Genomic DNA, 13,856 nt, shown 5'->3' on the forward strand with positions numbered 1-13,856 from the left:
GGAGCTGTCCGGGTCTCAGTGTTAGCTGGTGAGTGTTGGGAGCCTGATTTGGGCTACTTAAAGTAGGGATGTGGCGGGGGGAGGGGGTCCTTGCATGAGCATCAGACCATTTGGGTGACTGCCACCTCAGGGTCCCCTGAGCACCACTGAGTGTGGCCCAAAGATGGATCAAAAAGTAGACCATTTTGAGTGGAATTAAGACCCAGTCTTGAGGCCGGAGAGAGCATGAAGGTAGGGCGTTTGCCTTGCAAGCAGCCAATCGTGGACCAAAGGTGGTTGGTTCGAATCCCGGTGTCCCATATGGTCCCCCGTGCCTGCCAGGGGCTATTTCTGAGCAGACAGCCAGGAGGAACCCCTGAGCGCTGCCGGGTGTGACCCAAAAAAAAAAAAAACAAAGACCCAGTCGAGGCCGGAGAGAGCATGAAGGTTGGGCGTTTGCCTTGCATGCGGAAGGACGGTGGTTTGAATCCTGGCATCCCATATGGTCCCCCGAGCCTGCCAGGAGCGATTTCTGAGCATAGAATCAGGAGTAACCCCAGAGTGCTGTTGGGTGTGACCCCAAAACCAAAAGACACCAAAACCCAATCTTGGGGAGGCTGGAGAGAGAGCACAGGGCGTTTGCCTTGCACGTGGCCTACCTGGGTTCTATCCCCGGCATTCCTTATGGTCCAGAGCCTGCCAGGAGTAATCCGAGCGCCCCCGGGTGTGGCTGAAAGGACAAACCCAGTTTGATGATTAGAATAAGGAAAGCAATGAGAGGTGGTTTGGAAAAGTGAACGGAAGCCTGGAAAAAGTTTGCAAGAGCGGGGTGAAAGGTTGCTAGAGGTGGGGTTGCTCTGCGTCCCCAGCCTTCCTGCCCTTAGTTGGGGCCAGAGGGGGGCTGGAGCGGTCAACGCTGGAACCCTGGCCTACAGAGGAGAGCCTGCAGGGGCAAACCGGGTGCCTAAGGAAAGGCAAGGCCTGGGCGTGGGATTCTTGGCTCTTTTCTCCGGATACCAGGACAGGGAGAGCCCAGGCGGAGCCCATCAGCCGAAGCCCCGGGACGCTCGAGTCCTGCTGGAGCCTGTGCCCGTGCCCGGCGCTGGCCATGGCCGTGGCTTTTGCTAGTAAAGCGCAAGTCCCCTTTTATTTTGTTTTTGGCCACACCCGGTGACGCTCAGGGGCTACTCCCGGCATGCACTCAGAAATCGGCCTTGGCTTGGGGGACCAGATGGGACGCCAGGGATCGAACCTCGGGCCGTCCTAGGCGAGCGCGTGCAAGGCAGGCGCCTACCGCTTGCACCACCGCTCCGGCCCCGCCGAGTCAGCCTAGGTGGCCGGTCGGGCGAGCCCTGCCGCCCTGGCCCCGCCCCTCGCACTAGCACAAGACCACGCCCCCTCCGAAAGCGACCAATGCGGCTCGGGCGGGGCGGGACGAGGCGCCTGAACAGCCAATCGCGCCGGGCTGGGGCGGGGCCTCGGCGGTGGGAGCCAAGCAGAGCAGCCGCCCAGCTGCTGGTCCAACCAGTCGGCCCAGCGGCCGCGCCCGGAGTCGAGGGTCCTGTCGCCCCTAGGCCCGCTCCCTCCGCTCCGCCCTCGGGCCGTGGCCACGCCCGTCTAGCCCCTGATCTGTCTCGGCCCGGACCGGGGCTCGGGAGCCGGGCCGGGGCCGGGGCCGGGGTGGGAGCTGCGGGACGAGCGCCGGAGGTGGGTGCGCACTTGAGCGGGAGGCCGGGAGTCACCCCGCCGACGGGCCCCTTGTGCCGGGGCGGAGACAGAGGGACCCGCCAGGTTTCCGAGCCCAGCACCCGGCCCTTGAGCCCTTGGGCCAGGCCTTGCTTGGCTCGTCCTCCCGCTTGGGTCCCCCAGCCCGGACCACCTCCTTGCCGCCCTCCCGGGACACCCCGTCTCTGTGTCTGCAGACGCCTCCGCCCCCTTGACTTCTGTGCACCTGCCCTGGGCTCTGCGCAGACTCCACCCCCCCAAAAAAATAAAAGGGACCCTTAGGGGGGCCTGCAAGACCCAGGCCCAGCTCTGGGCCCCCTACCCCCTTTGGTGGGCCTTGCACCCAGGACCCCAACTCGAGATCCTCTTCCCCACCAGGCCTCGCCTCCCTTGGTGCGTCCCTTCCCAGGGTTGCCCCCCCCCCCCTTGCCGTCCTTTGTTGTCCCTGCAGCTGGCCGCTCTGTGCCGCTCCTCCTTCCCTTCCCCACCCCAGGAGGCCTCCCCACTCGGCCCCGTGCGCTGGACCTTCCCACCCTGTGCCCCTTCCAAGGGCCCCACCCCTCGGGCAGCCCCGCCTCGCCCCGCTGCCCACCGCACCCCGCCACCCCCGTCCCCAGGCGCAGCATGGAGCTGAGCCCCAGGAAGAAGCTGCACGCGCTGTCGCTGGCCGAGAAGATCCAGGTGCTGCAGCTGCTGGACCAGTCGAAGCTGTCGCAGTCGGAGGTGGCGCGGCGCTTCCAGGTGTCGCAGCCGCAGATCTCGCGCATCTGCAAGAACAAGGCCAAGCTGCTGGCCGACTGGAGCAGCGGCACCGCCAACCGGCAGCGCAAGCGCAAGCGCGAGTCCAAGTACAGCGGCGTGGACGAGGCCCTGCTCTGCTGGTACCGCCTGGCGCGCGCCCGGGCCTGGGACGTGACGGGCCCGGCGCTCATGCACAAGGCCAAGGAGCTGGCCGACCTCCTGGGCCAGGACTTCGCGCCCAGCGTCGGCTGGCTGGTCCGCTGGAAGCGCCGCAACAACGTGGGCCTCTTCGGGGCGCGCCCAGGGCTGGGGCCCCGCTGCCCTCCTGGGCCGCCGCCTCCGAGCCGCCGGGCCCAGGCCCCTCCACCTCCGTCCCTCGCAGACTTCTCCCCGGAGGATGTGTTCGGCTGCGCCCAGGTGCCCCTGCTCTACCGGGCAGTGCCCGGAGGCAGAGCGGCCACCCGTGACCAGGTGCTGGTGTTGCTGTGTGCCAACACCCGGGGCACGGAGAGGAGGCGGGTGGTGGTCAGCAGGCTCCCGGGGGCTCCCCGAGGCTTCCTCGGGGCCAGCAGCGAGGCACTGCCCGCCTCCTACCCCCAGGAGCTGGGCCTCCCCTGGTCCAAGTGGCTGGCACAGTTTGATCGGGACATGGGGCGGCAGGGCCGGCAGGTGGCCTTGCTGCTGGCAGCCTCTGCCCAGGACAAATTGGCTGTGCAGGGGACCCGGCTCTGCCATGTGCGGATCTTGCCCCTGGCAGCCACCGGCGCCCCGTCCCTGCCCGGCGCCGTGGTGCGAGCCTTCAAGGCCCATTACCGGCTGCGGCTCTTGGGCAAACTGACCGCTTTGCAGAGCCAGAACCCGGGCATGTCCCTGGCCCAGGCTGGGGCCCGCCTCACCATCCTGGATGCCCTGCACATGGCAGCGGCGGCCTGGGCCAAGGTGACTCCCCAGCTCATCGTTGGCAGCTTCATTGAGGAGGGGCTGGTTCCGGGCAAGATGCCCCTGTACCTGGCACGCGCCTCTCCCATGCCCCCTGCTCCTGGAGGGCTAAGCACCGAGGAGTTCGCCCGTTTTGTGGACCTGGAAGAGGAGCAGCCCCCTTCCTGGGTGGGCAAAGAGGAGTCAGGGGCAGAAAGCGAGGAGGGAGACTTGGCAGAGGCGTCGCCCACCCCCGCTGATGCTCTCCGCGCCCTGGGCACGCTGAGGAGGTGGTTTGAATGCAAAGGCGCCTCTCCCGAGCTGTTTGAGAAGTTCTACGCGTGTGAGGAGGAAGTGGAGCGGCTCTGCTGCTTGTGAAGGCTTTGGGGTGGTCCCCCAGAGCCCCTTCTCTTGTGTTTCCCATGGAAACGCCCCTTCCCCAAAAGCAGCTTGGGGGCTGGTCTCTTTCCCATGGAAATGGAGCTTTGGTGCAGGGTGCAAGAAGGGAGACTGGAGAGATGGAGATGGGACCTCTGAGCAGAAGCTTGTCCAGGCTCCTCCCCACCCAGAGGGCCTGAAGATGGGGTTCTGGGGAGCAAGGCCGTGACCTTCAAGGACAGAACCAGAGTCTTGTGGACAAGGCCGAGCCTCAATCTGAGTTAGATACACCTCTGCTTCTGGAAATAAAGGTCTAGCTCGCTTGATTTGGGGGCCACACCAGGCTGTTCTCAGGGCTGACTCCTGGCTCCATACTCAGGAGTCACTCCTGCAGTACTTGGAGAACCATATGGGGTGTCGGGGATAGAACCCATTTGGGCCACATGCAAGTCAAGCACCCTCTGTGCTGTACCATCTCTCTGGCCCCCGACAATAAAAGTTTTTAATTAAACAACGTAAAAGAAGTCCAAAGTGGTTGTTTTTTTGTTTTTTTTTGTTTTGTTTTGTTTTGGTGAAGGGAAGTGGAGACAGTTTCCAGCAGATTCTTTCTTTTCTTTTTTTGTTTTTTTGGGCCATACCCAGTGGTGCTCAGGTTACTCCTGACTCTTTGCTTAGAAATCATGCCTGGCAGACTTCAGGGACCATATGGGATGCTGGGAGTCAAACCCAGGTCGGCTGTCTTATCGCTCCAGCCCCAGCAAATTCTTTCTTATCCAAGATCCAATCTGCAGCTGTTGTCATGTGAAGGGGCAGAATAAATGACAGAAAGTGATTTCACTCATCTGAAAGCCCCAACACACCTTCTATGTCTTTAGGCTTAAGAATCTCAGGCAGAGGTGCCAGAGCAATAATACAGTGGAAGTTATTTGCTTTGCACGCGGCTGACCTGGGTTCGATTGCAGCATCCCATATTGTCCTCTGAACCTGCCAGGAGTGATTTCTTTTTCTTTTCTTTTCTTTTCTTTTTTTTTTTTTTTTTTTGGCTTTAGGGTCACACTCAGCAGTGCTCCGGGGTTACTCCTGGCTGCACATTCAGAAATCACTCCTGGCAGGCACGGGGGACCATATGGGTTGCCGGGATTTGAACCAATGACCTTCTGCATGAAAGGCAAATGCCTTACCTCCATGCTATCTCTCAGGCCCCCCAGGAATGATTTCTGAGCAGAGTCAGGAATAACCCCTGAGTGAAGCCAGGTGTGACCCCCCAAAAAAAAGCAAGCAGAAGATGAGGTGTTATTCTTGACATGGCAGACAAACAAGAGTGTGGTGGAAGCAGGGTCTAGGCCCAAGGGGGTTCCTACTAGCACCCGTACCCCACATTACACAAAACATCAGTCTGTGGCAGAAGATGGAACTGGGTTCTCTTGATATCACGACCCCAAGTAACTCCCCTTTTTTGGTCTTCTCTTCAATCGGAAGGATCAGCTCAGGGAGTCTTTTCTCTTTTCAAACACACATGACCACTTCCCCCTTCCCCTAGTCAAGGTGAATCGAAGAGCCAGCACTGGAGATGCCAAGTGTCCCACAAGGTCTGGGCGCACCTAGACATGGGGGTCACTGCTGGGCATCCAACTTGTAGTCCCATGCTTGCAAACTAATGGCTGCCACAGTGAGCCTCCTACCTCCATATTCTTTTTTGTTTGTTTTTGGTTTCTGTGTCACACCCAATGGTGCTCAGGGGTTCCTCCTGGTTCTGCACTCAGAAATTGCCTGTGGCAGGCTTAGGGATCATATGGGATGCCAGGAGTCAAACCGAGTCCCTCCCAGGTTGGCCACATACAAGGCAAATGCCCTACCACTGTGCTATCTTTCCAGCCCCTGTTATTTTTAATGCTCACTCAGCAGCGCTCGTGGACTGCTCCTGGCACTTTCTGTTGCTTGGACATTGCACCTAGCAGTGCTCGGGGAACACACAGTTCTGGGGATTGAACTCCGGGCTCTCAAAAGCAGCAAAAAAATCTTTACCACTGAACTATATTCCCAGCCCCCCACATAATAGTATTTTTTGGGGGACACATCCAGTGGATCCCAGGGCTTATTCTTTTTGTTGTTGTTGTTGTTGTTTTTGTTTTTTGGGCCACACCCAGCGGTGCTCAGGGGTTACTCCTGGCTGTCTGCTCAGAAATAGCTCCTGGCAGGCACGGGGGACCGATTCGAACCAACCACCTTTGGTCCTGGATCGGCTGCTTGCAAGGCAAACACCGCTGTGCTATCTCTTCGGGCCCAGGGCTTATTCTTGGTTCTGTACTCAGGGATCACTCCTGGCAGGCTTGGGGTACCTGATGGGGTGCTGGGGATTGAACCTGAACTAGATGCATGCAAGGCAAGTGCCCCTATCTGCTGTACTATTGCTGGGGCCCCAACACAATCATTTATATGTTTTTGTTTCTTCTCTTTTATTTATGCATTTTTGGTTTGGGGGCCACACTCAGCGGTGCTCAGGGGTTACTCCTGGCTCTGCCCTCAGAAATTGCTCCTGGAAGGCTTGGGGACCTTGGATCCCTGGAATGCCAGGGATCGAATCCGGGTCAGCCGGTCACCCTCCCTGCAGTGCTACCGCTTCCGCTATTCTCTTTTATACTCAAGTGTTTAATTAAGTGTTTAATGTTTTCTGTTTCCTGCCAGATAAATCAGATAAATCTGGTCTCTGAAACCCTTTGCTTTTGCCTCTCCTCATGATGGCCTTTCCCCTAAGGTCTGATCATTTGGTTGTGGGAATGTCTTGGCTGCCAAACCTGAAGCTCTGATTCACAGCATCGCTTAGAAAAGCCTGTCGCTGCTCCTGCCGGACACGAGGGGGCGCTGTGCCATGATAAATTCATTTCCCACAGGTAGGTGGCCAGGCCTGAGGCACTGGGGGGCTGCAGAGGGACTGGGCCAGGAGCAAGCCGGGGTGGCCCTAGGTTCACAAGGGAGACAGATATTAATAGTTATGTTTGAGGCGCTATGCGGCGGTGCTCAGGGTTTACTCTGGTTCTGTGCTCAGGGATCATTCCCGGCTGGCTTGGCCTGGGGCCATATGGGATACTGGGGATTGAACTCGGAGTATCAAGGCAAGTGCTTAACTGCTGTATTATGGCTCCTTCCACCTATCCCCCATTTTCTCAGCTGGGGGCAGCCTGAAGCCTGGATCTTACACATGTACATGGGGACGGTCCTGGTCAGACTGGGGTACAGGGACTCCACAGTGGGGTGCTGAGGTGACCTGATCAGGGAGTGGCGCAGAGATGAGAACCCGAGAAAGGGGCCAGCTCAAAATGGAGGACACATCTTGCCTGCATGAGGCCCTGAGTTTGATCACTGGACCCGAGCACTTAATTCCTAGGCCCTCATAGCCGGAGGGAACCCCAGCTCTTACAAGCCTCCAAAAGAATCACAAGGCCATATTTAAAGGAAGCCCCCAGGGATTTGGGGGACTCTGGCTGATCTAGAGCAGAGGAGGACACCAAGGGGGAGAGCTTAGTTTTATTGCCAAGTGCTCACTGAGCAGGTGAGCACAGGCGGGCAGCCCCCCCCCCCAGAAACCCACTCCACAGAGACAACCCCCAAAAAGCCCCAGTGGAGAACATCAGTGTAGGGGTGCTGGAGAAAGCAGGAGCAGTTGGGGTACAGAGAGACATGGGTGGAGTGAGCTGTTGGTGGGTGCAGGAACCCGACTTCTGACCCCTAACCCCTGACCTCAATGGCAAGAAGCCCACAGTCTCACTGGGAGCAAATCCGCATGGAAATAAAGCACAGGCCAGCAGCAGGGAGGAGCTGGGGGACTCTGTCACCCCAAAGTCAGGCTTCACAGAGTGGGCATGAGGGGAGCTGAAGAAGGAGCCAGTGCTCAACTAAGAGGTGCTGAGGGTCACAAAGAAGAACGCCGGTGGGTTGGGGGCCCTAGCTTGGCCCCAAGGGACAGGGCAGTGGTTCAGTTTCTGGGGGACAGAAGGAAGGGGAGATCCATGAAGCCTCATGGCTGGAATCTGGGGGGACTGGGGGTAAAGTCACATTTTGAGGGTCCAGAGAGGCTGTCACGGGTGTCCCTGCCGGAATTCAACCTGACCTTGGCTGAACTGGGTTTGTTCTGGTCATGTGGGGGCTGGAGGCCCCGAGCCACCGGCTCAGCCCAAGGCGTGCAGGAGGTACTCATAGCTGAGGAAGGTGACAGCGTTGACCGGGAAGGCACGAGCACTGTTGATGATGAGTCCCCGGAAGAAGACGCTGGGCCCCTCCTGCCGGACACTGCTCAGGGCGCAGTCCAGCACCCCACGGTAGGCCCGCTGCTCCAGCCCTGCCATCTGCATCCGAGACTTGATCACGTCCAGGGGTGTGGCCGTCACCCACGAGGTGATGCCCGCCAGGCCACCGGCCACCAGCACAGTGGCCGAACCTGGGGGATGAGGATATGGGGGTCAGGATGACATCCAGGGCCCCCACACTGGACCCCACCCCCGCCCCAGGCTGCTTCACTTACTGGGATTCTGGCCATCACGCGTGTACTGGCGACAGAACCATTCGTATGTGACAAAGTAGATGCCCAGCGTGGGGGTGTCTCTCAGCGTCAGGGCCCAGGCACCCCGGAACAGCCCCAGGGGCCCCTCCTCTCTGAAGATGGAGGTGGCGCAGTGCATGGGCCCCCGGTACCGGGGCAGGGGGCCCCCTCGCTGCACCCTGGGCTCTGTCTGGTTTTGCAGCCGAACCTTGATGAGGTCAAAGGGGGCCAGGAAGTAGGCCTGTAGGGGAAATTGAGGCCACAGGGGCATCAGCCAAGACATCCGCCAGAGGAAGGAGATGGCAGACAGGGCGCCGCTGCCAGTTATGGAGGTTCCAGTCCTGGGGGTCTTCACAGGCCACCTGGTCTCCTACTGCAGCTGCCCCCAAGTCCAGGACAAGCTGGGAGCACCTGCAGGGATGGAGCTGAGGAAAAGCCTGAGGGAACCCCATCAGATATGGAGCATCCCAGGCTGGAACATAGGCTCTGCACGCAACAGCACCCTGTTTTCCAAGCACTGCCAGGAATGACCCCCAAACTGGAAGCAGCCCCTGAGCCCAACCAAATGTGGCCTCAAAACCAGGAGAAAAGGAGCCAGAGTGAATAGCACAGTGGGGAGGGCGTTTGCCTTGCAAGAGGCCAACCCAGGTTTGATCCCCAGCATCCCACATGGTCCCCAAGTCTGCCAGGAGTAATTTCTAAGCACAGAGCTAGGAGGGATTCCCAAGTGCCACTGGGTGTGGACCAAAAAACAAAAACAAAAAAAAAAAAATAAGATAAAATAGGGGCCCATGATAGCACAGCAGTAGGGTGTTTGCCTTGCACGCGGCTGACCCAGGAGGGACCGTGGTTCAATCCCTGGCATCTTATATGGTCCCCCGAGCCCACCAGGAAAGATTTCTTAGCACAGGGCCAAAGAGATAGCACAGCGGTAGCAAGGGCGTGTCTTGCATGCAGAAGGACAGTGGTTCAAATCCTGGCATCCCATATGTTCCCCTGAGCCTGCCGGGGGTGATTTCTGAGTGTAGAGCCAGGAGTAGTCCCTGAACAATGCCGGGTGTGACCCAAAAACCAAAAAAAAAATAAGAAAAGATTTCTTAGCGCAGAGCCAGGAGGAACCCTGAGTAGTGCCACTGGGTGTGGTCCAAAACCAAAAAAATAATAAAGTAAGAACACCTCAATTCATTGCTCCCCCTTCTTCACCCTTACCTGGTGGCAACAGGGGTTGCTCAGGAGAGTGAATAGAGGGGTCAGCCCCTCCAGCCTTTGGCAAAGGTCCACAGGAAGTCTTGGGGTGTGGGGCAGAGAAAGGGGGTCGGTGATGGGTCAGGGCAGCTCTGGAGCCGGCAGGAAGGGAGGATGCCTGGGACTCCGTGAGTTTGTTTCTTTTGCAGATATGCGGCTCTGTGCCTGGGGTCCAGGTTCTGGAGGGAGCTGGCAGGAGAGTAGGCTGGGCCAGGTTACTTGGGGGACAGTGTTTGGCCAAGCTCTTTTCCTGCAGGAACAGAAGGGCGGGGACCCTTCCTGGGACATGGGGGCTGAGTCCCCTCCAGAACCTGTAGGGAGCAGAGCTGTGGCATTCTCCAGGGGTGCCCTGCTGAGCTCCGTGGCCATGTCAGAGAAAGCCCCCGGCAGGATGCTCTCTGGGGGAGTCTGGGCTGAGTGAGAGTCTCTGGAGTGTGCCAGAGGCCTGTGACCCCCAGTGCACCACCGTTCCTGTCCAGCACCCAGAAGCACCTTTTCTCCAAACCTATGAACTCGAAGGCTCCACTGGACAGAGCATCCAGGCTCTAGGGGGATCCCTGTGCCCCTTCCTCATCATGACTCTCCCAGTCCTGCCATTGGTTCTGCACCCCAAAGAGCTGGAGTGACAGGAGGGGGGGGGGTGCTGCCCAGACATCTGAATTGGATTTTGCTTAGTCTAAGTTTTTTATTTTGTTTTGTTTTGGGGAAATACCTGGCAGTGCTCAGGGGTTACTCCTGGCTCTGTGCTCAGAAATAGCTCCTGGAGATGATCAGGGACCCATAAGGGATGCCAGGGATCGAACCTGGATTAGCTGCGTGCATGGCCAATGCCCTCCCCATTTTGCTATTGCTCCAGTCCCAGGTCACAGTTTTTGAGTGGTGCCGGGTCTCAGGGTTTGGGAAATATGCAGGCGTGGACTCCAGAGGCAGAAGCAAAGCTGGGATCTTTGGGGTGTCCTGACCTGTGATGTTCCATGAGGGCCTCTAGTCCTTACAGTATCTAGGAGCATCATTTACACTGACGTCAAATCAATGCAGATAGACAGGAAGGGGTGTATCCAGGCCCTGGCCAGACCCTGTTCCCGGGGGGGCCGAGTCCCCTCTTCCCTATATCCACCCCACCCCACCTCCATCACTTAAGTTCTGAGAACAGAGATCAAACCCAGCGACCCTGGTTATTTAATGACTAATGCCAGCTCAGCAGAGCTGTGCCCTGTGGCCCAGGGAAGGGGGGAGAGAGACTCAGTTTTTATGTTTTTGTTGTTGTTGTTGTTTTTAGGCCAACACCCGGCAGTGCTCTGGGGTTATTCCTGGCTCTGTGCTCATAAATTGCTCCTGGCAGGCCCGGAGACCATATGGGATACTGGGAATCAAACCCGGGTCTGTCCCAGGTTGGCAGCATGCAAGACAAACACCCTTCCACTGTGCTATAACTGTGGCCCCTGGGGAAAGACAGGGGGTCCTTCAAACAGCCTGATAAGCACCTGCTGCTCCTTCCCCCTTTAGTCAGAGCTTGTTCCTTGGATCTCCAGAACCCTCCCTTCAAGCCTGAGGCCCACAGATCAGGGTGATCCAACAGCTACTGATTGGCCGGGAAAGGCCTGAGATGTGTGTGTGTGTGTGTGTATGAGAGAGAGAGAGAGAGAGAGAGAGAGAGAGAGAGAGAGAGAGAGAGAGAGAGAGAGAGAGAGAGAGAGAGAGAGAGAGAGAGAGAGAGAGAGAGAGAGAAGGAGGAAAGAGGAAAGAGGGAAGGAGGGAGAGGGAGAGACAGATAGACAGACAGACAGAGATAGAGAAAGAGTGTGGTGCATACACGGCCCATTGTCACCCCTACCTGCACGAAGCCTGCCGTGCAGCCAGCTATGAAGACATGGGTGTAGCTGGGGGGCTGTGCTCGCCGCTCGTGATGGGAGGTGGCCGTGAACAGGAGCAGCGTGTTGCTGTAGACCCCGAAGAGCACCGAGTTGACCACGGCAATGCTGGCGATGGGGAAACTCATGCCTTTGAAGAAGCCCAGGACCTGCATGGAGACCTTCAGTGTGTGGGGTGGACGTGGACACCCCTGCAGTGCCCCTGCTCCCACCCCCAGGGAGGTGAAAGAAGACAGTCTGGTCTCAGCTCTGTCTTGCACACTCAGGCACCACTCCGAGGGTTCCGACTTGGGGTGTCTTTCTTCTTGTGAGGCAGGTGCTGAATGGGGGGGGGGAGCCAAGTTGGGCCCAGGCCACCCACCCATTCACCCACCCACCCACCGACTCATGGCGGTATGTCTTGATGATGCAGTCCACGATGCCACGGTAGGCTGTCTGGGTCTGCAGCCGCACCTGCGGGCACAGGGCACAGGGCTGAGCTCAGCGCAGACGGGGGTGGAGAGCACCCCGACATGGGGCTCGGCTACATCTTTCTTTCCAGGGGCGCCTTCCCAGGACTCACCTTCACAGTGTCAAATGGGTGTCCCAGGACCAAGCCCAAAGCCCCTGTATGACAATATGACAAGAAGGTGCCATGAGTGAGGCCCTTGAACTAGGCCACGCTGTGTGAAGAAAGAGGGGTTCGGGCGGGAGGGGAGAGCACGGGCTTCTCAGATCCCCAAGGCCTGTGGGAGTGGGAGCAGGCACAAGGGGTGCCCCGTCCAGCCGGAGGATGCTTGGGAAGAAGCAGGGTGCAGACCGGGGCGTCCTGGCCCAGCACTCCGGCTCTTATCTAACCTTGGGACTCTGGAACAGTCTCAAAGCTGCTGCCGCCCTGGCCTCACTCACAGCCCCGGGGAGTGGGGGCCAGGTCTGGGCAGGTCCTGCCGGGGCTTGTGGGGCTGGGGCCAGGCCGTGCGGGCTCTGGGGTGGTCTGTGGGCACGGGCAAAAAGAGTTAGGCCCAGGCACGTCCCCACTTCCTGGCCTGGTCCTGCAGCTTTGGGTAAAAGTACATTTTTACTGGCAGTTTTCAGGAGTCCCCCTCTTTCTCTTAAGGGAGACGTCACCCTGAGTTGGGTGGTGCCCCAGCACAGCCACATCCGGGCCAGGCCTGCAGCCTAAAGCCAAGCGGGCAGAGTCCCAAACAGGCTAACAGGGTGCAGGTGAGGTCAAAGGCCAGCTTCCTCGCTGGGCCCGGAAAGGGGTGCAGGTGACTTGGGGATACACACCAGCTCCCCACTGTGCCCGGCTCCACAGCTGTGGGTGGGGGTCTGTGCCATCTCCCAGCAGCACAACCACTTTCTTTCCTTCACCCACAGGAGTGGATGGGTGCCAGCTTCCAGCCCAGTAGGACCAGAGCTCCGGCCTCTGGTGTCCCCTTCCCCCAGGGGGTCCCCCAGCCCAAGGGCGAGGTAGAGGCTCACCGGAGATCCAGCCGGCCACGAACTCCTCAGCGGGCATCTTCAGGGGCACCGGAGCCTGGAGCCCCAGAAGCAGATGCGGCTGCAGCCAGGCCGTGAGTTTCCCTCCTCCACCCCCGCACCCTACTGATAACCTCCCACTAATGTTTAACCCTGGGTGCTGGGTGCAGGGGAGTCGTGGCCCGGTGCCCGGACAGCGTCTCAGGCCAGGGGAGCGAGCCAACTCCGGAGGCCCTGAAGACTGGAGGCGGCCTGCACAGGATGAACCAACCCCTGGGGGGCCGGGGCCAGGCACCGCCCCTGCTACCGGTGAAACCTTACATCTCGAGCAGTCGTGCAGGCAGGAGGGAGCAGGTTGGGGTGGGGGATTCGATCCAACGGTCCCTCATTCTGATGACACCACACTTTAGGGAATTGGGGCTGCAGCATTGAGACATGGTTGACAGGGGGCTTGGGGATCTGGGAGCAGCCAGGAAAAGCCCCGCCCATAACAAACCACGCCCCTTGGACAGACCACGCCCACTCTCAAACCACGCCCTCTGTGCAAGGCACCTTATCAGGTCAAGTCGGCCTGTAAATAAACCACGCCCCCAAGAAGCCACGCCCTCCCAGCTAAGCACTTCCTTTGAATAAACCCCGCCCAGAAATAAGCCACACCCTCTGGACGAGCCACGCCCTATTATAAGTCACGCCCTCTGATCAAGCCACACCCTCTGAATAAATCCAGCCCAACACAAACCCCAGACCCACAGTCATTCATCCCCAGCATTTTGAGCAATTTTTTCAGTTTTGTTTTGGGCCCACACTCAGGGTTACTCCTGATTCTGTGCTCAGAAATTACTCCTGGCAGACTCTGGGGACCATATGGGATGTCAGGAATTGAACCCATCTTGGCTGCATGCAAGGCAAACACACTAACTGCTGTGCTATCGCTCTGGCCCAAGTGAGCAAGTTTTGACTGTTAAGGCCCACCAGGACCTGGAGCTCTGATTCCAGACTTT

The 13,856-nt window shown here is 58.8% G+C and overlaps 2 protein-coding genes across 2 annotated transcripts; one reads left to right on the forward strand and one right to left on the reverse strand.

The window, feature by feature from the left end:
* Positions 1–2,289: 2,289 nt before the first annotated feature.
* On the forward strand, positions 2,290–4,194 carry TIGD3 (tigger transposable element derived 3). Its single transcript, XM_049780126.1, has one exon. The coding sequence runs from the start codon at positions 2,329–2,331 to the stop codon at positions 3,739–3,741; it is 1,413 nt and encodes a 470-aa protein (XP_049636083.1). The 5' UTR covers positions 2,290–2,328; the 3' UTR covers positions 3,742–4,194.
* A 3,627-nt stretch (positions 4,195–7,821) lies between these two features.
* Positions 7,822–12,955, reverse strand: SLC25A45 (solute carrier family 25 member 45). Its single transcript, XM_049780137.1, has 6 exons — positions 12,859–12,955; positions 11,957–12,000; positions 11,776–11,847; positions 11,358–11,543; positions 8,261–8,519; positions 7,822–8,176 (listed from the first exon to the last, which is right to left on the reverse strand). The coding sequence occupies exons 1-6, from the start codon at positions 12,893–12,895 to the stop codon at positions 7,908–7,910; spliced, it is 867 nt and encodes a 288-aa protein (XP_049636094.1). The 5' UTR covers positions 12,896–12,955; the 3' UTR covers positions 7,822–7,907.
* Positions 12,956–13,856: the final 901 nt, after the last annotated feature.

The sequence above is a fragment of the Suncus etruscus genome, chromosome 9, assembly GCF_024139225.1.
Source record: "Suncus etruscus isolate mSunEtr1 chromosome 9, mSunEtr1.pri.cur, whole genome shotgun sequence".
NCBI classification, from domain to species: domain Eukaryota; kingdom Metazoa; phylum Chordata; class Mammalia; order Eulipotyphla; family Soricidae; genus Suncus; species Suncus etruscus.

Bases quoted from the DNA above. Each gene is read 5' to 3' on its own strand.
- SLC25A45 (XM_049780137.1), bottom strand. From the start codon at position 12,895: ATGCCCGCTGAGGAGTTCGTGGCCGGCTGGATCTCCG. The intron at 12,001-12,858 runs GTGAGCCTCTAC...ATTGTCATACAG, and splicing joins CGTGGCCGGCTGGATCTCCG to GGGCTTTGGGCTTGGTCCTG. The intron at 8,520-11,357 runs GTAGGGGTGACA...TTTCCCCTACAG, and splicing joins GCACGGCAGGCTTCGTGCAG to GCCTACTTCCTGGCCCCCTT.
- TIGD3 (XM_049780126.1), top strand. From the start codon at position 2,329: ATGGAGCTGAGCCCCAGGAAGAAGCTGCACGCGCTGTCGCTGGCCGAG.